Source organism: Siniperca chuatsi, linkage group LG6 (assembly GCF_020085105.1).
Source record: "Siniperca chuatsi isolate FFG_IHB_CAS linkage group LG6, ASM2008510v1, whole genome shotgun sequence".
Classification (NCBI taxonomy): domain Eukaryota; kingdom Metazoa; phylum Chordata; class Actinopteri; order Centrarchiformes; family Sinipercidae; genus Siniperca; species Siniperca chuatsi.
Window position 1 is genome coordinate 9,408,120 of NC_058047.1, and position 20,383 is coordinate 9,428,502.

Below are 20,383 nucleotides of genomic sequence, written 5' to 3' on the forward strand. Positions count from 1 at the left end.
AGTGAAATTGACTTGTATTAAATTTAGCTTAGGTGGGTATGGTTACATCCAGATTGTTTAGAGCTCTGCTACCAGTAATGCATGCTGTGTGACATGTGCTAAGCTTGTGTTGTGTCAAAAAGATGCATTCAAAGATTTTTTTTCTGCATGAGCCCACTTTCCTCATCTCCCCTCCCTCTGTACCAGCCTGACGATGCAGGCAGTTATACCTGTGTTGCCACAAATGCAGTCGGACAGGACAGTCGGTCTACGACCCTCGCTGTTCATACTCACCCTGTCTTTACTGAGCTGCTCGGAGACGTGGCCCTCAACAAGGGAGAGCGCCTCCTGCTGGCCTGTGGAGTCAGTGGGATCCCCCTACCCAAAATCACATGGGCCTTCAACAACAACAACATCATCCCAGGTATATAGCAAGATCTCCAAGGATTAGGAAAATGTTTTATATCAAAGAGTATTTAATGAAAAATCAAATATCCCCCAAAATCCATCAGAGCACCATCATTTTTATGTAGCTGTGTCAAATATTAGAATAAAGACTTTTAACTGTTTTTTCTTTTTATTGTTTTTTCTGCCCTTTGTTAATGCTTTAGTTCACTACGATCATATAAACGGCCACAGTGAACTGGTTATAGAGCGAGTGAGCAAAGACAACTCTGGCACCTACACATGCGTGGCAGAAAACAACGTAGGAACCATCACGTCACTGGGCTTTGTCTATGTCAAAGGTAAAACCACGTGAAACTATTTGACTCAACTTCATTTTAGTATATAAACATTTAATAAATGGTTTACAACATATTATAATGTAGTTGTAAGCAGATATAAATGTTAACGTATTTGTTAACAACTTTAACCCCTCCTGTGGGCACCCATAAGTGGAAGCAGCTGGTTCATAAACAGATAATGAATGACAACATAGTAAAACACAGTTGTAATCATATGAAATATGTCTTAATAGGAGAAGTTATAATTGTTGACAAATACTGTACATTAGTAAACTTAATGCATTATAGCTGCAGACACCTACGTTATAGTGTGTTATAAGCCCTGCAAATGTTTGTTTACTGCTTATAAATGCTAAGTAGGGGGTGATTCACAACCCAAACCTAATCAAGTGATGTGTCCATAATGTCTAAGCAAGTTCTGTCTGTCTCCAGAGCCTCCTATCATTGATGGGGACCTTCACTCCAACCGTATTGAACCTCTGGGTGGTAATGCCATCCTGAACTGTGAGGTTCGGGGAGACCCCCTGCCTACCATCCGGTGGAGCAAAAACGGAATAAACATACATATCAGCAACCGCATCCGTCAGCTGGACAACGGCTCTCTGGCTATCTATGGCACAGTGGTAGGAAAACACATGAGATTGAGACCTCTTGTGTGTAATACTCTGTACATAATGATGATAAAAGGTTAAAGTATGAGTGCTCTGGTGGCTCAATGGTCTAAGATAGATATTATGTAAACACAATTTCCTTTTTCAATATCCTTATCTGTATATCTTTTAAGTAGGAAGTATTTTATGTGCAGCTTTCAGACAGGCATTTATAAAGTTTAGATATATATTTTGGAACTTATTTGTGATTATGATAATGAACTGTATTTTCATTAAATTTTATACAGAGTGAAGATGCTGGCAACTACATGTGTGTGGCAACAAATGATGCTGGTGTGGTGGAAAGGAGTGTCACACTTACGCTACAGAGTAAGTGTTTATCTTCTCTGTGTCCATCCTACATGTATTTGGCATAAAATCTGGCATTTGCTACAAGAACAAAATGTGAAAGTTATTATAACCTGAAAGAGTACTCATGTAATTTAGTATTGCACCTTAAACAGTGACATTATCACAGGTTATTTTCTTAGTGCTCCCCATGTCTAGCAAACTCATTTCGATGTGTGAAATCAGTGGAATTCTCCTTTAAAGGTTAGATCACATGGATCTCCCCTTCTTCCAGGTGCACCCACCATCATAGTGGAGCCAGTGGAGACTGTGGTGGATGCTGGCACCACAGTTGTGCTCAACTGTCAAGCGGAGGGTGAGCCTACCCCCATGATACAGTGGTCCCGCCAGGGGCGCCCCCTGCTGGGCAACGACCGCTTCTCCGCTCTGTCCAACAGTTCCCTCAGGATCAGCAGTGCCCAGAAGGAGGACACAGCTGAATATGAATGTGTGGCCAGAAACTTACTAGGATCAGTGCTGGTCAGGGTCACTCTTACTGTACGAGGTGAGCTGGACATATTTTTGAGTCAACTTCCATTTTAACCTTTAACAAATATAGTTAAAATGTTCACGATTGCATTGTTTCTTCCTCTGCAAATGGAACTTTCTCACTATCACAGATAAAAAAGTATTCATCCTCTTCTTTCTTCACTGAGGAGAATATAGAAGGAAGCAAAAACTACCAATTATCTAAATTGTCCAAATGGCTAAAGACATGTTGTGTTAATGTACATTCTTTTTTTTCCAGTTCATGGGGGCTACTCAGAGTGGGCAGAGTGGGGTCCTTGCAGTGTGTCCTGTGGTGTTGGGTCCCAGAAAAGGCTGAGACAGTGTAACAATCCTTTACCTGCCAATGGAGGGCGTCACTGTGCAGGATCAGACACAGAGACACGTAGTTGTCAGGGAAAGCCTTGTCCAGGTGAGAGTGCTTTGAAAAATGAGATGCATAGTATTCAACCTGTTCTCTAACTACTTTTAAAGGAGACTCTGTGCAAATGGCATATGTGGTAACACAATCTGTACCTCTACAGTGAATGGTAACTGGTCAGAGTGGTCTCTCTGGGAGGAGTGTTCTCGTACCTGTGGTCAGGGCAACAGAACCAGGGTCCGGACCTGCAGTAACCCTCCAGCTCAGCATGGAGGCAGGCCTTGCGAGGGAAAGGCAGTGGAGGTCATCATGTGCAGTGTCAGACCTTGTCCAGGTGAGTAACCAAATACATTTTCTGTAAATGCAGCAGAAGACATTCATCTGTATGAATAGGTGGTATGAGGAGGTGCAACTGGCAGGTATATGTGTCTAATCTCAGTTGGATGTCCCATACAGTACAAACGGTTATCTAAAAATCAAGTCAGCGCTTTACATAAATAATTTTTCAATGCTATTTATCTCAAGTGTGCTGCCTATAATACATTGCACATTCACCATGAACAGGCTTTATTCCAGATTTTATTTGTCTCAATTTTCACAGGATCTCAATAAACAAGCTTCCATTATGCAGGATTATGATCCTAAACAGTGGTGGAAGGAATATTCACATATTTTACTCAAGTAAAAAAGTCAAGAAATGTAGTGGAGTAGAAGTATAAAGTGGCATCAAATAGAAATACTCAAGTCAAGTACAAGTACCTCCAAAAAAGTACAGTACTTGAGGAAATGTACTAGTTTCTTTCTACCACTGGGCCTAAATATGTGACTGAAGGCCTGTATGTATTGACTATCTGTTTATACTCCTGCAGTGGCGGGCAACTGGGGGTCTTGGCTACCATGGAGCCCATGCAGTGAGACCTGTGGTAAGGGTATGGAGTCCAGAATCCGGCTGTGCAACAACCCTCCTCCAGCATTTGATGGGCTGCAGTGTGAGGGCTCAGACACCCAAACACAAGTGTGCAAGGAGAGACCTTGTCCTGGTGAGGGCTCAGGGATTGTACTTTACGATATAATTTTTAGTTTTTTAGTCCATTTTAGTCCATATCCATATGTCTATGTCTATGGATGTAGTATTTTAGTCGTTGCTAAAATCAGGTTTCAAATATTAAGTGACTGATGCTCCTGCTTCTTATTTTCTTGTGCCCTCCAGTGGATGGGAAGTGGTCATCCTGGGTGAGCTGGGGAGCCTGCAGTGTTTCATGTGGAGGTGGAACCAGACAGAGGACACGCCTTTGTGCAAGCCCCACCCCTCAGCATGGTGGCAGGCAGTGTGAAGGCAACGACGTGCACATTGACTTCTGTAATAGCGACCCCTGCCCCAGTGAGAATTAACTTTTATTTGCTCATACTGGCTTGTACTGATTTTACAAATGCAGCATCTTTTACTTTACATGAAAAAAACATATATCCTCTATATCTTTACCTTTATCTGTATATCTATCTGTAAAAATGTCTGTCTTGTATATTGGGTCTTGGTTTCTTCCTAGTAACGTACCTGCTCTTTTGGCTTGTCTCTTTTCCTTTTCTGTCTTTGACATTTTGACTTTCTTTATGTCAGTCAGCGGTAACTGGGGTCCATGGACTAGCTGGGGCAGCTGCAGCAAGACATGTAACGGAGGTCAAATGAGGCGGTACAGGACATGTGACAACCCCAGACCTGCCAATGGTGGGAGAGCATGTGCAGGTGCAGATACACAGATACAGAGATGCAGCACAGCCAACTGTCCTGGTGAGTCACCATGTTAAAGACTGTGTAAGGGTCAACCAGGCTAAGGGGTAGAGAGGCTCCTGAAATGAAAAATGAAGTGGCTGTAAATGCCCTGAATAAATAGAACCAACCTGTTTCTGCATTTCATATTGAATTCACTGAGTGTTTAGGGTGAGTAGCATGGGACAAGAAAAACCCTTGCACAAACCACTTTTGAGACCGAAACATGGCAGTGTCTTCTCTTCCGTGTGTTGAAGCATAGGGGAAACATATGTGGAATGTGTATTTATTTTTCAATTAAAAAGAGAACCTCATTGCTGTAAACTGTGTATTTCATAACATTTTAAGGTATCCCAAAAATAACTAGATTGCCTCTAAAACTCAGATTATGAGGCAATTAACAATGCCCTGCTGTATGCCTAGTGTTTGATTATTGGTGTGTTAATGTGTGAACTTATTGTATGTTTTGGGGGTATATCATTGCAGTTGATGGTAACTGGGGTTCATGGCAGCCATGGGGAGAATGCTCTGCTTCCTGTGGGGGCGGAGAGAGGACACGTGTCCGTCTCTGTAATAGTCCATTTCCTAGCAACAGTGGTCGGCCGTGTCCGGGAGACTCCTCTCAGCTGTCCAGGTGTAACACTCAGGCCTGCCCAGGTAAGGCATTTTTGTAGATATATATTGCATGTGTGCAATTGAGCGCAGCACTCAAAGCATTCTTAAATACCTTCTCTTTTTGTCAGGTGGGCCCCAGAAGGCACGAGGAAGCATCATAGGGAACATCAATGATATTGAGTTTGGCATCGCCATCCTCAATGCCACCATCACAGACAGCAAGACTGGTGTCCGAATCATCAAGGCCACTATTACTAATGTACCAAGGACATTAGGTCAGTTTTTCAACAGTTATATGTTTACATCTTCTCCTTTTAGATTTGATGTCCACCAAATAATACCTATTACACTCTTCTGCCTTTAATTTCAAGGTCCTGCAATGAGAAAGCTCATCTCAATCCTGAACCCTGTCTACTGGACCACTGCACAGGAAGTAGGAGAGGCTGTCAATGGCTACACGCTAACAGGAGGCATCTTTAGGCGAGAGACACAGGTGGAGTTTGCCACAGGTAAGAATGGACAGGCCTTGGTGTATCTGTATGATTACTACAATGTGAGCTATTTATATAAATACACATAGTGGGTTCAATCTGGTGCTTGTGGGCTGTTAATAAAATTGTGAAAATGTTGACTGATGATTTTGGATGTGAATGATATTAGTAGGTTGACAAACGTCTGTGGTGTAATTGGTTCTTGGTAGGTGAGATCCTGAGGATGACCCACATTGCCAGAGGCCTGGACTCAGATGGAGCATTGTTACTAGATATCGTAGTGAACGGACACATCCTGCAGCTGCCCTCACATGCTGACATCAGCATCAAGGTAAATAAATAAGATGTGCAGATTATTATGGGTAGGTATATTTATTACTTAGTTTAAACCAGATTGCATCTTGTGTAAAATCTGGGCAAAAGCAGTAAAAACCAAACATTATGACCTTAACAAATGCAGCATGTTGTCTGTTGCAGTGTGTCAAATTTAGGGGATCATACCAGTGATTTTCATATATTTTCATTATTTTAGCCAGTATACTACAAATCACATACCCATTACAGTATACACGATTTCTAGTAAATTAGCTAAAACATGTCAAAATACTTTAAAGATGCCTCACATGTACCCTTTGTTCCACTCAGGACTACACAGAGGATTACATCCAGACAGGCCCAGGCCAGCTGTATGCTCTGTCCACCCGCATGTTCAGCATCGACAGGGAGAGTGTGCCCTACTCCTGGAACCACACCATCTCATACGACCTGTCCAAGGGAAAGATGCCCTACCTCGTAGAGATGCTGCATGCCACAGCCATTAGCGCTCACTACCACCCCCTGGAGGAGATGTTGGAGTATAGCATTCAAGCTAGTATCACCAAGGGTGAGAATACTGTTCTGTAAAAGGACTGAATGTAGGAATAATATTTTGACTATGGGTGAGAGATGGAAAGAACAATGCTGCTAACTTAATATTAGTTTCTGTATTTTTTCTTGTTGCTGAGTCATCCACTCACTGTTCTTTCTTTTTCCCTGCATTTTTTTGTCTCAAATGTAATCTGAATTAAATGAAGAATAATGAATTTAATGATTCCAGGAGATCGCAGTAACCAGTGTCCTCAGGGATTCACTTTAGTGTCTGCTGGGGCCTACTGTGCAGGTAATGTTTATCACAACATATGATGCTGTTCCTAACTCAGAGAGTTCAGTTAAACAACATTGTGGTCTACGGCTAGTTAATAACAGTGATATGTACAGTTAAAAATCTATTTAAAAGTTGCTTTTAACTTAACACATAAAGGAATTTCAAAGCACCTATAAATGATCAGACAGCTCATTCATATCCACAGCATAAATCTGTTCTGATTGTTGCAATATTGTTGTTTATGTATCATTTATGTGCTGCAGATGAGAACGAGTGTAAGGTCAGGAGCCCCTGTTCTCATGCCTGCCACAACGCCATGGGCACCTACTACTGCTCTTGTCCACAAGGCCTCACCATCTCAGCTGATGGCAGGACCTGTCAGGGTATACAACTCACAAACATACACCCAGCTGTTCTGAATCAGTGCTGTCAGCATTATTAATACACAAATAGGTCATTGTTTAAATAATTCAATGCTCTTCATTCTCACAGACATTGATGAGTGTTCACTGGGTGGGAACGTGTGCCATGATGGACAGGACTGTGAGAACACAATTGGCTCTTACCGATGTGTCATGCGCTGTGGGCGTGGCTTCAGGAGAACAGCTGATGGTCTCAGCTGCACAGGTACACCAACAAGCTTTATTGATCAACTGAGCATTTGTTGAGTGTTGCTGACATGCAACTTTTTACAATTGTCTTCTTTGTTGCTCAGATGTGAATGAGTGCCAGGAGTCCAATCCGTGCAATCAACACTGTCTGAACACAATTGGTAGCTATCGATGTGCCTGCGAGCCGGGCTTTCAACTCAAGAACCGACGCTGTATAGGTGAGATAGCTACACCTCTCCATATAATGCTGTATTTTTCGTAATAAAAGGTTACTGTTTTTTACTTTTACTTATATAATTCCATTGCTTGAAACAACACAGTCACATGCCCTCACCTAAAATAATTTCTTTGAAGAAACCTCTTCTCTCTCTCATCACCTCAGATATAAACGAGTGCAGACAGAGGGTTTGTCGATCAGATCAGCAGTGTAAAAACACACGGGGTGGTTACACCTGTATTGACCTGTGCCCCAATGGTATGACCAAAGGTGCCAATGGGACATGTATAGGTGAGTATTCACCAACAACTTCAAAACAACAGTATTTCTTGTTAAGCCAAAGGGCATTCGCTGAAGTAAAAAAAAATTTAAAAGTACAGACTGGGAGAGATTTTAGTTTTGCACCATGATTTACTTCTGTACCCTTTGTGGCCTGTTGTAGACATCGATGAGTGCAGAGATGGCACTCATCAATGCCGATACAATCAGATCTGTGAGAATACCAGAGGCAGCTACCACTGCACCTGCCCACGTGGCTACAGATCTCAGGGAGTAGGACGGCCCTGTGTCGGTATGTACACCCTTTATGTCTCTTATATCCTGTCAACCCCTCATCACATAAAAACATAAGTGAAACAGAATCTAATATTTTATGACATTCAAAGGGCTTTATTTGCAGTGATCAGGCAGGTGATACTTCCACTTGCTAGTGCGTAATTATGTTTAGCTGAGGATATTTGCCAAAGCATACAGCATGTTAAGCAATTAAAAAGTGTGAAACATTTTTGCACTGCTCTTCCCTTACACTTGCCATCAGCTTGCTTGCTTCTGTCAGCATACTTCTCTCTTTGTGTCAGTGACTCGCTCCTGTCGAAAGTCTAAAATAACTCTGCTGTCATCTGCAACGTAGTTTGGACATTATATTCTGCCAGTGCTTGCTTAGTTCTCTAAAATGCTGCAATTAAAACAATTGACTAACTCATAACATTAAATGTGAAGACCCTGCAAAGATTCAGTGCATGGTATCAGGTCCTCTAAAGCTCTAGGTTGATGCTATGTCTACTAAGGAGTCAGAGAAAGAGTAGGAAAGGACTACAGAGGAAGGGAAACTGGAAATAATAGATGTCTTTCTGATGTGACACATCAACCATGAAAAGACCAACACCATGACCTCACAGCTCTGTCTGTCACTCTGTTTCCTTTCACTCTCTTCCATTTCTAACTTTTCAAACTGTTACCCTTTGTGTTTGGATCTGGCTATTTCCTGGACTTGCTTTGTAATGGCATACCTTCAATGTTCCCCTCGTGACATCATTAACATTGTACGCTGATGTCTGTCTTTGTGACATATTTATCTGGCATTAATTGGATTTTGTACCTGATATCAAATGTGAATTATATTTGATATCATTTCCTCAGATAAAATCTTAACTAGATTCAGAATTGAAGTTATTATCTTCAAAGCATTACTTTTATGATATGAGAGGATATAATGTCAGTCTCTCATTCAGTGTATGTATTTATAGTCTCAATACATTTCTGTCTGTAGGGACATGAAAATGTATTGATGTACAGTGGGGTAATTGACATATACCCTTTTTTCCCCTTCATCCTCATCTCCCTCCTCTATTTTCATGGCCTGCACCACCTCATTTGTTTATTCCATCCATCATCTTTTTCTGGTACTTCTGCATTATTTTTGCACCTTTTTCTCTTTCCATCCTTCTTTTCTCTCACTCTGTCCTCTTGTCTTTTACTGGTGCTGGTCTTTCTTTGTGCTGAGGGCAGACATAAATGAGTGTGAGCGGCTGCCACAGCCCTGTGCCCACCAGTGCATCAACACGCCAGGCAGCTTCAAGTGCACCTGCCCGCCGGGACGCCACCTGCTGGGGGATGGCAAATCCTGTGCTGGTCTGGAGCGTCTGCCCAGCTATGAAAGTTACTCATACAGCTACCGAGCGTCACAATCCTCTCCTGAGCACAGCTCCTACCAGCGACTGTACCACAACTTGGCTTCTCAGAGCTACCACTCCCATGTAGCCACCACAAGGGGGCACTACAGGAGTCAGAGTCGCAGAGATACTCCTGTACATTCCTCACCACAGGGCTTCCTCGCTTGTCAGCAGGGGTTTGAGTCCAGGGGTGGCCGCTGCTTAGGTAACTATGGCGGACAGGCAGGGTTGAGATGAGGGAGAGGATGAAAGTTAATAGAGAAACTGCCTCTTTGCTTCTCTTCTGCTTGTGGGTTTGCTGTAAATATGGGAGTGTAAGCTTTAAAAACATGTTTTAATATATCATGTATGTGCTCTGATTTTCTCTGTATCATTCTGTGGCTGTTTGTGTGTTTGTGCATGTGTGTGACACCAACAGACATCAATGAGTGTGAGGTGAGGGATGTCTGTCAGCATGAGTGTATGAACACACCAGGTAGCCACAGGTGTCTCTGTCCTGCTGGTTATCGCCTCATGACCAATGGCAAGACGTGTCAAGGTGAGAACCGTCATCTACTCCCTGTTTCCTTCCATCGTCGTCATTTCATTATAGCATGTACTGTAATAATGATAAGCTGTTTGCGGTATCTACAGATATAGACGAGTGCCTGGAACAGAACATACAATGTGGAGCGAACCAGATGTGCTTTAACATGAGAGGAAGTTACCAATGTATTGACACACCCTGTCCACCAAACTTCCAGAGGGATCCAGCCACAGGGTAAACCTTCACAGAAATACACTCAGTTAGGATGAACCCATTAGAGATCAAACGTGACCACAAACAACATTACAAAATATTTGTTAAATCTGGGGAATTTACAATTATGGAACAGTTTGTATTTTTGGATCATTTTAAACTTTAAAGGATCAGTTCATCAAAAAAGAAAACCGTTTGACCGTTCGACTTTTGTCGCCACCCCAGCAGAATGGAAAATGGAGCTCTTTTCTCGGTAGGAAAAAGTTCCAATGAATACAGTTTACAAACAGGTCTGTGGTTTACCTGGTGTTGACACGTTGTTGAATTTTTCAAATGTAATTTTTTCAATGCTGTGAGCCCCAACAAACTGAATGCCATTCACCTACACTGTAATGGGGTCATGGCGGAAACACCAGCAGATAATATCTTAAAACTTTGGCAAAAATAAAATCCATGTCTATATACTGTACCACTTGAACCAAGTGGGAAAATTAGTTTTTTGGGATTTCATTGAACTGACCCTATAAATGACATGGTTCACTTAAATTACATTGTGCAGTGTGTCCATACATAATGACTTTGCCAAAGAATATATAAAAACTGAACTTTTGATTTGTGCACTTTCCCTTTGGTACTCTATCTATCTTTGACAATATTTGTTATTTTTCTGCTTCCCCATACTATATTCAACTGAAATCTGCTGTCTATGTTATAGGTTTTGCCTGAAGAACTGCCCACCAAATGACCTGGAGTGTGCACTGAGCCCTTATGCCCTGGAGTACAAGCTGCTGTCTCTCCCCTTTGGCATTGCAGCCAACCAGGACCTCATCAGACTGGTGGCCTACACACAGGACGGAGTGATGCACCCCAGAACCACCTTCCTAGTGGTGGATGAGGACGTCACGTTACCTTTTGCCCTGCGAGACGAGAACCTGAAGGGAGTGCTGTTTACCACACAGGCGCTACGAGAGCCCCACACGTACCGCATGAAGGTCCGAGCCCTCTCCTACAGCGAAGACGGCGGGATCGAGTACCAGACGACCTTCATCGTCTACATCGCCGTCTCTGCCTACCCCTACTGAGAGCACTTTAAATGACGCGGGACAAAGGTGCGGTTATGAATTGCGTCCTCCACATGCAGCACCACTGAAATAAATGAGTGAGTGGGTGTGGTTTTGGAAAAACTTGCCACATCGGTAAACCAACTAAGAAAAAAAGACTTTGTGTTCAGTGTGAGAGAGGCCAGTGAGTCCATACAGCCCTGAAGACGTAGAAGGAAGTAGATTTAAAGTTGATACAATACAAGAAACTGGAGGTTAACAGGAAGCTTGGATGAAACTGGCTGTTTATTGGCTCTAATCCCTGGGATCCTCATCTCAGTCTGTCAGGACTTTTTCAGACATGTTTGATATTTTGCCTTGTTATTTTCCCCTGACCTTTTCAGATTTATTTATAAGATCAAAAAGATTTTGCTCCTCAAAGCCAAAGCTTCCACCACTGGCTCAAAAACCCTACTCAAGAAATCTTAACTAGCCTTTTATTTACATCTAACTATTATTAACTTATTGGGAAGTGCTTGAATGAGAAAAATGGGCAGTTCCCACCTTTGTTTAGCCCTTGTGTCATCAGTCACCAAAGTGTAGTTGTGACTGTTCCGATATGGTGCTCATTTTGGCAATAAAAGACTTGACTGTCACATATTCTATATCCTCAGGTAGTGAGTGGTCTGTCATACACACAAGTGCATCAAATAGAAACCCTATCCAATCATTACACTGATTACATCATCATGTGCCATACTGCTCCATCCAATAGTTGATACCAAGATGTATTTTATTTTTATGACTTGTACATATGTTTTTTTTCATAATGTATACTGTACTTATTGTATCCATTTTGTAATAAAAATGTAATAAATGAATATACACTGAAATTAAGCATAATGTATGTCTGCAGCACTACTGCATATTAAGCATGTTACATCTGGGCCTGAATTTATCAAACTTTTAAGAATTACAATCAAGAATGCTCTTGATTGAGACAATTTAGGTGTAAAAAATTGTTATTTTATGGGTGTGAGGAATAAGACAAATTTATCAATCTACTTACAGCAAAGTGTAAGAGTAACTCTCAAGTGGTCATATAATCACATCTATGCTCTGGAATAGCCAGTCAGACAAGGATTTACCTTGTGTCTTTTTCAATCCTTACATTTTACAAATTTTTCAGCAAAAATAACATTTCTAATTGGAATTTTTAGAAGAGTCAATTTTATTTGTGTGAAAATATTAGTATCTCCAGTAGCAATTAACATGTTAAATTAACAAATTAACAACAATCTAATATATTTATAGTGTATAAATATGTAAATAGGGATTCAATAATGGGAAATTGGCTGAAATGGAAACAAAAAGAAAACAAAATGGATCAGTATAGAAATTCTGCTGCTGGTAGACAAGACGCATCAAAGAAATTAGATATAATATGTATAACAGAAATTCAGAATACAAAGATGCATGGGAAGTGACTGTAAACAAAATGAATATAAACTCTATTCGTTATTCGTTTGTTGTTTGCACCTGTGGTAAATGAAAGAAAAGTGGTTTAACATCCTATCAAATCTTTAAATCAAATACAAATAATTATAGGCTCCAAAACATGTCTCAGACAGTGTGTGCTCACCTCTGTCTCTCTACAGCAGCCATTTAGGATCTATTTATCTTAACTTTTTTAAGGATTTTAACATATCTTTCATATCATATAAGTCTAAAATTTCACTTTTAGCTGTGATATATACAGGTCCTGACTTGTACTCACCATACTAAGTGTGTGAATGTAAAACATCATCAAAAGTCGTGACAGAGTTATGATCAGCATTCATACCTTTTATTTTTTTTTGTCAAAAAAGCACAAACATAAAAAAGGAACATCGAGTAAGGCAGTTTGTACATCAGTTTGGTATGTTCCCTTGTCTTCTCGCCCTCGGCTTGAAGAGCATCTCTGCCTAGAATACATGAAACAGAAGAAGAAACGAGGTCGTTCTCCTTTTAGTTTTTATGTAAAACTAGACATTACTGCATTAGAAAAGGAATCTAATGTCTGGATGCATCATCACTGATGACAGTATTCAAACATGAAAATCCATGTCTAAATATCAACTGGTGATAACTCGTGAGTAAAACACAACTGTGATGATACTATTGTGTTTTAGAAAAAGTAACATCCATTGAGAAATTCCACTCAGTGTTTGAATAGAATTGAGCAGAAAAAAAACATTATGCTGAAATTGAATTCCCCTCATCACTAGGTTTACATAAGGTTGCTTATTTTCAACAGCAACTTTTTGAACCGTAACACACTTTGTTTTTATGTTCACGTATAGCGTTTAGTTATCCCGCCATCACTTTGTCTTTAAAAATTCTTCTCTAACACACAATGGCAACTAAATCGTCAGTGTAAGCTATATTATCTCCATGAAAGCAAAATAAATAATTTGGCAACAGACGTAATCTACCCAATAAGGCAGGTAAAACTTTTATATTTCCAGTTTTCCTTTTTTTTTAAAACATATGGAAATTATAAGTATGTGTGATATTAACTTTATGACTTTCTACTGCCAGACAATACCACGAGTGGAGGATTTGTTTGAATGAACAAGCATAAATTTAAACTCAGATTCAATACAAAAATCACTGAATTCTTCCAGAACAGAGACATAACATGTACAAAAGACAGGTATGAAATGCTTGAGAAATTACTCAATCTCAAAAGTGGGATCATGCAAACGATATATATATATATATTTTTTTTAATCGTATAAAATTCCCTCTCTATTTTGAGAAAGACAAAATATTCATTATCTTATTTTAGTCTCTCTGATATTGTCAACACTTTTAAGCTGTGTTTTTAATTTCGATTAAGTAGGGATTTGGCCTTGAAGCAACAATCATTACCATAAAACAATAACAAAACCAAGGAAAATGTTTAATCCTAGATTATATTTCTGTTAAATACCAAAAAAAAAAAACACCCCAATCTCAGAAAGGATTCTCAGGGTCATTTTCCTGACAGTAAAGAAAAAATGCAGCTCCTATAAACAGTACCAGCAGAACCACATAATGCCCTGTACAGTAGCAGAGGGTGCATGAGAAAGTCAGACATACACAGGATGTGAGGAACGGTAATATGGGATTAATAACAGTGGTGGTGGAGATGCATCGTGGGTAATAATCCTTAACTGCGGCAGCAGGAAGCGTGAAAGGATGGATAGATAAGCTCCATCAGGGTACATGGCGACCCCCCCGAGCAAATCCACCACCCTCCATCTGTGACTGTGCTTTTAGGAGACTCCTGCTGCTTAAGTGTTATAGGGAGAGGCAATGAGAGGATTTAGTGACAGATAATCAGGCTTTTATTCCATCAGGAAGTCTCTACTGCAGAGATAAAACAAGAGAATGATGGAAAACAAACACAGAGTTTTCTCAAGAGAAACAAAGCTGAAACCTTCTGTGTGTTTGTGTGGAAGTCAATGGAGGATACATTGCTAGGAGTCATTATGTTTGTTCATATGAGGGTGTAGGTACTGTTTATAGCAGTGGCTCCCAACCCTTTAGGCTTGTGACCGCTTAAAACGAAGGGGGTGTAACTTGTGACTCCTTGTCACAGTTACATATGTCTACGGGTTTTGACCGGTTCAAACATGGAGCTATTTTTTGATCCAAAATAGATTAGAGGAAAGTCTCAAAAAATAAAAGTAATTTTGTGTAGCAAGACTATGTGTTTTCTGGATTCAGCAAGATTTATCTCACCTAGGTTGGGAACCACTGTATAGGAATGACATGGAGAGAGGAGGGGGATACTGTAAATAGGAAGCATCAGGGAAGCAGCACAGACACATGGGGTATGAAGTTATCTGTAGCACCCTGTGAGGAATACGATTTAGTAGGCTGTGATCACGCATGGGAAGAAAGAAGAAAACCTATTTTTAACATAATGTGACCCAGCTATTCAGTCTTTTTTAGTCTAGCCTTGAACGCAGCAGGATCACGTCAGGTTAAAAGTCAGTTTTTCCTGTTAGTCCCTATGCCATTTGTTAGATTACATGAACAGTTCAGTACAGATGCACCCCCCTGTATCTGTCAGTAATGTAGAGTGAACTGATCCTCCACTCCTCTTTTAGACCGTCTTCCTCGCTGTTAGTACCCTGACGATGCTGCCCACTCCTCCAGCTGCCAGAGCCTGGAGACACAGGAAGAAAAATACAGTCAGGCTATTTCTTTTATTTACATTTAGTCTATCTCAAACTGACCTTTACAGCCACACCATGGCAGATGCTTTTAAGAAATATTCATGTTATTTCAGTGATAGCTGCTGATGACCATCATTAATTTGTCAACATTTCTAAACTGTTATCACTTTTCTTTGACATGTTAGAGTAAAATTATTTCTAAAGCCCAAAATCAATAACGGGTGCACCAATCCGATTGCTATCAGGGCCAATACTGACCTTATTAAGCGGATCAGTCACCAATCCACGTTAAATACTGTTGGGGTTTTTTTGTCAATTACATTATAAAATTCTTTGCTCAAGTTGAACTCATTGCATTATAATGACACAACTTTATAAAATGTTGAGAATGTAATTAAAAATTTCACAAGCCGAAAAAGAAAAATGGTGTGTAAACAGCCCCATTTATAGTTAAGAAGTGATGCGAAGTTACATGTGATGCGAAGTTACATGTGATGCGTAATGTTACTGTACATAAGACTTATCCCAATAAGTTCCACACAGAGAGGTATACCGATTTTAAATTTGGGGAAAAGAGAGCACTAGTATCAGATCGGTACTCTTGGTGCATCCGTAAAACCAATATTTTGTCTAGAGGGTTTTTAGGAAATATTCCCCGTCTCTCTCCTCCTGTCACTTTATGATTATGTCCGACAATGAAATGTAAATATTTACCCTTTCATGCCACTGCAGTAGGACTGCGCTGCTGTTTTCTGACGGCCTCTCGAAGCCTTTGTAGATGTATTTCATCAGCAGGTCCACGCCGTTCTTATCGAGGGACTGCACCCCTTTCTCAATGTCACTGCTCTTAAAGGCGCTAAGCACCTTCAGCACCAAACCCTCTGCACGATCCTGAAAAGAAAAGAGAAGACGTGAAGATGCTACGGAGTTCAATTAATTACTAGCTTCTGAATCACTGCCCACATCTCCCACTGCCCATTTGTTAAGCTATTTGGATAGATTGATATATAATACATATGAAAAATAAAACAAACTGGCAGTTTATGCAAAACATATTCCTGACCTAAATAGCCACAAGATTTTAGCTGCATTTCAAAATGATGTGTTTACATTAGCAGACTTCGCCATAGTTGAAATGGCCATGGGTCTACAATTACAAAAGATCTGCTACAATGAGTATATCAAGACAGATCAATATCTCTACTGTATATGTCCAAGGAACCTCTTCTCACAAATGTCATCATTCAAGAGTGTAAAAAGTGATTTGTTAGTAAAACAAGAATGTGGCAAACGCTCGAACCATTATTAACCAAGGAAACCAAACCCACCTTGACGTTCTGGTTCTTTGTGTTGATTGGCGGGTTCTTCAGAACTGCTTGTAAAGCCTCCATGAGATTTCCTGTGCAGGGACGGTTAAGGATGCAGCACAGCAGGGTCCCACCTCCAAATCACAATAGTGGCTTCAAGCCCAAAAATGACACATAAGCCCAGCATCAAGCCATCACATTTCTGTGTTTTAAGGACTATTAGCTTCTGACTACAACGAAGTCAGACCTCTCAGGTCATCAGTTGGTGGTTTTCTAACTGTACTTAGAAAAAAATTCAAATCTGGTGAGGCTGCTTTTGTTACTTTGGTCTCTGCAAACATTTACATCACTGCAATACTTGAAATAATTGTGCAATATTCTCTGTTTAATACTCCTGTGCAATATACTCTGTTTTCAGTTTAAAATTCCCTATTTATTGATATTTATTCATACTTCTATTACTGCTGTGCAAAACACTTAACATGACAGTACTCATTATTGCACTATTACTTATATTATTTTATTAATTATATATATTACTTATATTATTACATTGTATTATACCGTACATACTTAACCTCTAAATCCACTTTGGTACTTAAACTTATTTTAGCTTTTATACTTTATATCTACTTTGTACTTAATTTATTTTACCTGTATTATAGCGTATTATATTTTGATTTGCTTAGTACTTCTATTCTCAAGAGTGCATCTACATGATAGTGAGCAGCTGTAATGAAAGAGTTTCCCCTCGGGGATCAATAAAGTATTTCTGATTCTGAAAAAAACAACTGCCTTATGACCTGAGATCTGTCACAACTGTCTCCACGTTCAAATGAAAACTGAAAATGTTTGAGTTTTCTCAGACCGAGTTAGTTACTGTAGGTGTGTGTCTGTGCAGGTGGCTGTAGGTTTATCACTGTCTTTGAGTGGGCGTTTGCAAATGCATTTTAATGTAAAGCACACTGAGTTACTTGTAATGAAGTGTGCAATATAAATACCATTGCTTTGCTTTTATACAAGCATACAAATAACTACCTTGAAGGATAGGTTCACATTTTTACCAAGTCTGTGTTGAAACAATACTCACATGTCCATATATAAGTACCTTGAGTGATAACCGCTATATCATTCCTCCTGTCCATACTGGCTGTGAAGAGATCACTTCTTAGTGCAACTAAAATGTAATTCAACAAAATCCACAGTCCTCGTTCTGGCAAAAATGCATGCTAAAAGTTCAGCAGGAGCTAATATGAGTATTGTTTATCGCTTTTAGTACAAAATTCCCTCTTTACACTCTTTCTTTGCTGAGCTACAGTGGAGGGCTAGTAGCACAAAGACTCAATTGTGTCCTCTTCAAAGCATAGGCAGGAGGAATTACATTACATAAGGGCATGTCAGTGTTATTTTTATGTTCATATTTTGAATATTGTAATTGTCAGACTTGAAAAAATGTGAATCCTTTAATTCTCCTGCACTGTAACATGAGGTGGGAGGTAACTGTCTTGTTCAATGAGGAAGTGGAGCACTTTCATGCCTTATAAGGCTTATACGACTGAAACCAAAGGCTCAACTTAACAGCAACACTTCCAACACAATAAAAGCCTCTTCATAAACACTTATACCCAAAATTTAACTGCTGTATCAAAGAGAAAACAGATTTTTTAGCTCATGAGCCAAACCTCTGCTTCTGCTACACTCACCGTACTAAGCTAACTTGCTGAAACACAATAAAGTTGCACGAGTATTTAAACACACTGCAATTAATAAAGGCTTTATAAGATTAAATGGTGAACTTGTAGTTATACAAATGCACACTAGCTTGCAGTTAGTATACACAGACAGCCTGTTCTGTCCTGGGGCAGAAATCCCTGGAATCTGACTGCCAGGCAAGTCTGGACAGTAACTGGCCTACTTGCAAAACGCCCATTGATTCAAGCATCAACAGCAAACGCATCTACAGAGGAAATATGCAGATACATCGTAGCCCTAAATACACACAAACGTGTCGACTGTGGCTGGTTTCCTTTGCAGATCGTGTATGCTAACAGACAAGCTAGCTAATCATGTAAAGGATATTGTCTGATGAGGGAGTCCACCTCTGCCTCGTCAGGACCGAGCTGGTTTTCTCCTCCGTCCTCCTCGTCCACAAATTTGTTCTCGTCGTACTCGTCCACGTCCACTCGCCTGAAGCGGGCTGTGGCGGTGTTCTTCGACATGTCGGTGGCGGTTTGGGCGTTTTATTCTTAACCGAAAAGGACAAGAGTTGAAGCTCAAGTCCGACCTTTTTATTTTTACGGTGCTTTTCTTTGATACGGCTGTCTAGCAGGCAGCTTCCTCTCCTTTCTTCCGTGTGGTTTTTTTTTTTTGCTTCCGCGTACACGACATCGACCCCCAGTGGCCAGAATGTGAAACTGCAGGTCTGTATTCTCATTTTTGTCCGCTAGAGGGCATTCAAACATAAAAAGTAAACCACAGTCTGTGAAACACAGACACAGCGCACTGACAAACATATCTATTTTGTCACGAGTCATCATATTTTTGACAAAGCACTAAAAATGTTCTGTACATTTATCTATGTATAAAAAAGCTCACAAGATTTCCCATTTATTAATGTATTTGACATTATACTTTTTGTACATTTTAATCACCATTCATCATGGTCTAAATATTGTTTTAGAGCCTTCTCTACACTGCCAGGTATGTAAAAAAAAAACGGAATCCCTTTTATTCCAATGTATCTAGTTTTTGCATAAAAATAGTCTTATTTTTATATGTTTAGTCAATATGTGTGCGATTGTAGAAGGTATACACTTCTCCTCATTAATCCCCCCAAAATCCCAGAAATATTTCCATGACCTTGGTATCCTCAGTTTTATTATTCACGTGTTTATCTCTATTTTTCTGTAATCATTATTTTTCACGTTGTCATGGTTATTTGTGTATTTGAAGTGTCCCAGTGCATTTATGTTTTGTATCTGTCAAGTGTTACTGTGTTTGTACATCTGGCAATTGTGACTGACTATATTCTTAATTTGTTTGTGTTTTTTAACTCACAATATTATTAATATGATGTAATTACTCATAAATGGCCATATTTCTTAGTCTTTTAAAACGATTCCAAACAGGACATTCAAAACATTTTGTACTATGAGAACAAAAAAAGCCAGTAAAACACAAAATTTATTTAAAACTTTTATTTATTCTTCTGGTTCTTTGTGATATTATATTTCTGTCTATGAACCCCACATTGTGTTTGTTGTTGTAACATGTTCAACAAACGTTTTTCATGAAATTCATACACAAACACTAAACGAAGCATAAACATGTCTAATGGCCCATCTAGTGTAGACGAACAAACAAATACAACAAAAACTAAATCATTTAAAAAATTAAATTAATTTGAAATAAAATAAAACAAAAATGTATTGATAAAAATACAAACATGAATCAGAATAATTAATTTCACTTAACTACATACACATTAACTTTATTGTCATGTTACTTGCATACAGTGAAACATAGTCTTATCATTCCAAGATAGTGCAACTTGCCAAAAAATAATACAAACGTATACAATAAATTGCTGTAAAAGTTGTGTGCAGATAAGCTCAACATGGTGTCATTCAGCCAGAGTATAACATGGAATAAGGTTTTTGTCATAGACTAAACAATGCACACACTCACACACTATACGTGT

The 20,383-nt window shown here is 39.7% G+C and overlaps 2 protein-coding genes across 3 annotated transcripts in view; one reads left to right on the forward strand and one right to left on the reverse strand.

Annotated features, from left to right (window-relative positions):
• The window catches only part of hmcn1 (hemicentin 1), an 89,923-nt gene extending 77,862 nt beyond the window's left edge, over window positions 1–12,061 (forward strand). The window contains exons 83-107 of one of the 2 annotated variants that reach the window (XM_044199923.1): window positions 187–403; window positions 591–725; window positions 1,158–1,348; window positions 1,624–1,705; window positions 1,959–2,228; window positions 2,472–2,642; window positions 2,755–2,925; window positions 3,461–3,631; window positions 3,802–3,972; window positions 4,210–4,380; window positions 4,846–5,016; window positions 5,103–5,249; window positions 5,346–5,483; window positions 5,675–5,796; window positions 6,111–6,348; window positions 6,562–6,624; window positions 6,873–6,992; window positions 7,102–7,236; window positions 7,325–7,438; window positions 7,603–7,728; window positions 7,880–8,008; window positions 9,226–9,594; window positions 9,808–9,927; window positions 10,023–10,149; window positions 10,844–12,061. In XM_044199923.1, coding sequence (XP_044055858.1) covers window positions 187–403; window positions 591–725; window positions 1,158–1,348; window positions 1,624–1,705; window positions 1,959–2,228; window positions 2,472–2,642; window positions 2,755–2,925; window positions 3,461–3,631; window positions 3,802–3,972; window positions 4,210–4,380; window positions 4,846–5,016; window positions 5,103–5,249; window positions 5,346–5,483; window positions 5,675–5,796; window positions 6,111–6,348; window positions 6,562–6,624; window positions 6,873–6,992; window positions 7,102–7,236; window positions 7,325–7,438; window positions 7,603–7,728; window positions 7,880–8,008; window positions 9,226–9,594; window positions 9,808–9,927; window positions 10,023–10,149; window positions 10,844–11,210 — 4,236 coding nt within the window. In that variant the 3' untranslated portion in view covers window positions 11,211–12,061. The remainder of the gene's footprint in view (window positions 1–186; window positions 404–590; window positions 726–1,157; window positions 1,349–1,623; window positions 1,706–1,958; window positions 2,229–2,471; window positions 2,643–2,754; window positions 2,926–3,460; window positions 3,632–3,801; window positions 3,973–4,209; window positions 4,381–4,845; window positions 5,017–5,102; window positions 5,250–5,345; window positions 5,484–5,674; window positions 5,797–6,110; window positions 6,349–6,561; window positions 6,625–6,872; window positions 6,993–7,101; window positions 7,237–7,324; window positions 7,439–7,602; window positions 7,729–7,879; window positions 8,009–9,225; window positions 9,595–9,807; window positions 9,928–10,022; window positions 10,150–10,843) is intronic. The other variant, XM_044199924.1, reaches the window with a different exon arrangement.
• A 931-nt stretch (window positions 12,062–12,992) lies between these two features.
• Window positions 12,993–19,053, reverse strand: arpc5b (actin related protein 2/3 complex, subunit 5B). The gene is made up of 4 exons (XM_044199588.1): window positions 18,763–19,053; window positions 16,705–16,777; window positions 16,091–16,267; window positions 12,993–15,366 (listed from the first exon to the last, which is right to left on the reverse strand). The coding sequence occupies exons 1-4, from the start codon at window positions 18,900–18,902 to the stop codon at window positions 15,304–15,306; spliced, it is 453 nt and encodes a 150-aa protein (XP_044055523.1). The 5' UTR covers window positions 18,903–19,053; the 3' UTR covers window positions 12,993–15,303.
• Between the last annotated feature and the right edge of the window lie 1,330 nt (window positions 19,054–20,383).

Bases quoted from the DNA above. Each gene is read 5' to 3' on its own strand.
- arpc5b (XM_044199588.1), bottom strand. From the start codon at position 18,902: ATGTCGAAGAACACCGCCACAGCCCGCTTCAGGCGAGTGGACGTGGAC. The intron at 16,778-18,762 runs ATATCCTTTACA...CCGTCCCTGCAC, and splicing joins GTGGACTCCCTCATCAGACA to AGGAAATCTCATGGAGGCTT. The intron at 15,367-16,090 runs GTAAATATTTAC...CTGTGTCTCCAG, and splicing joins TACTGCAGTGGCATGAAAGG to GCTCTGGCAGCTGGAGGAGT.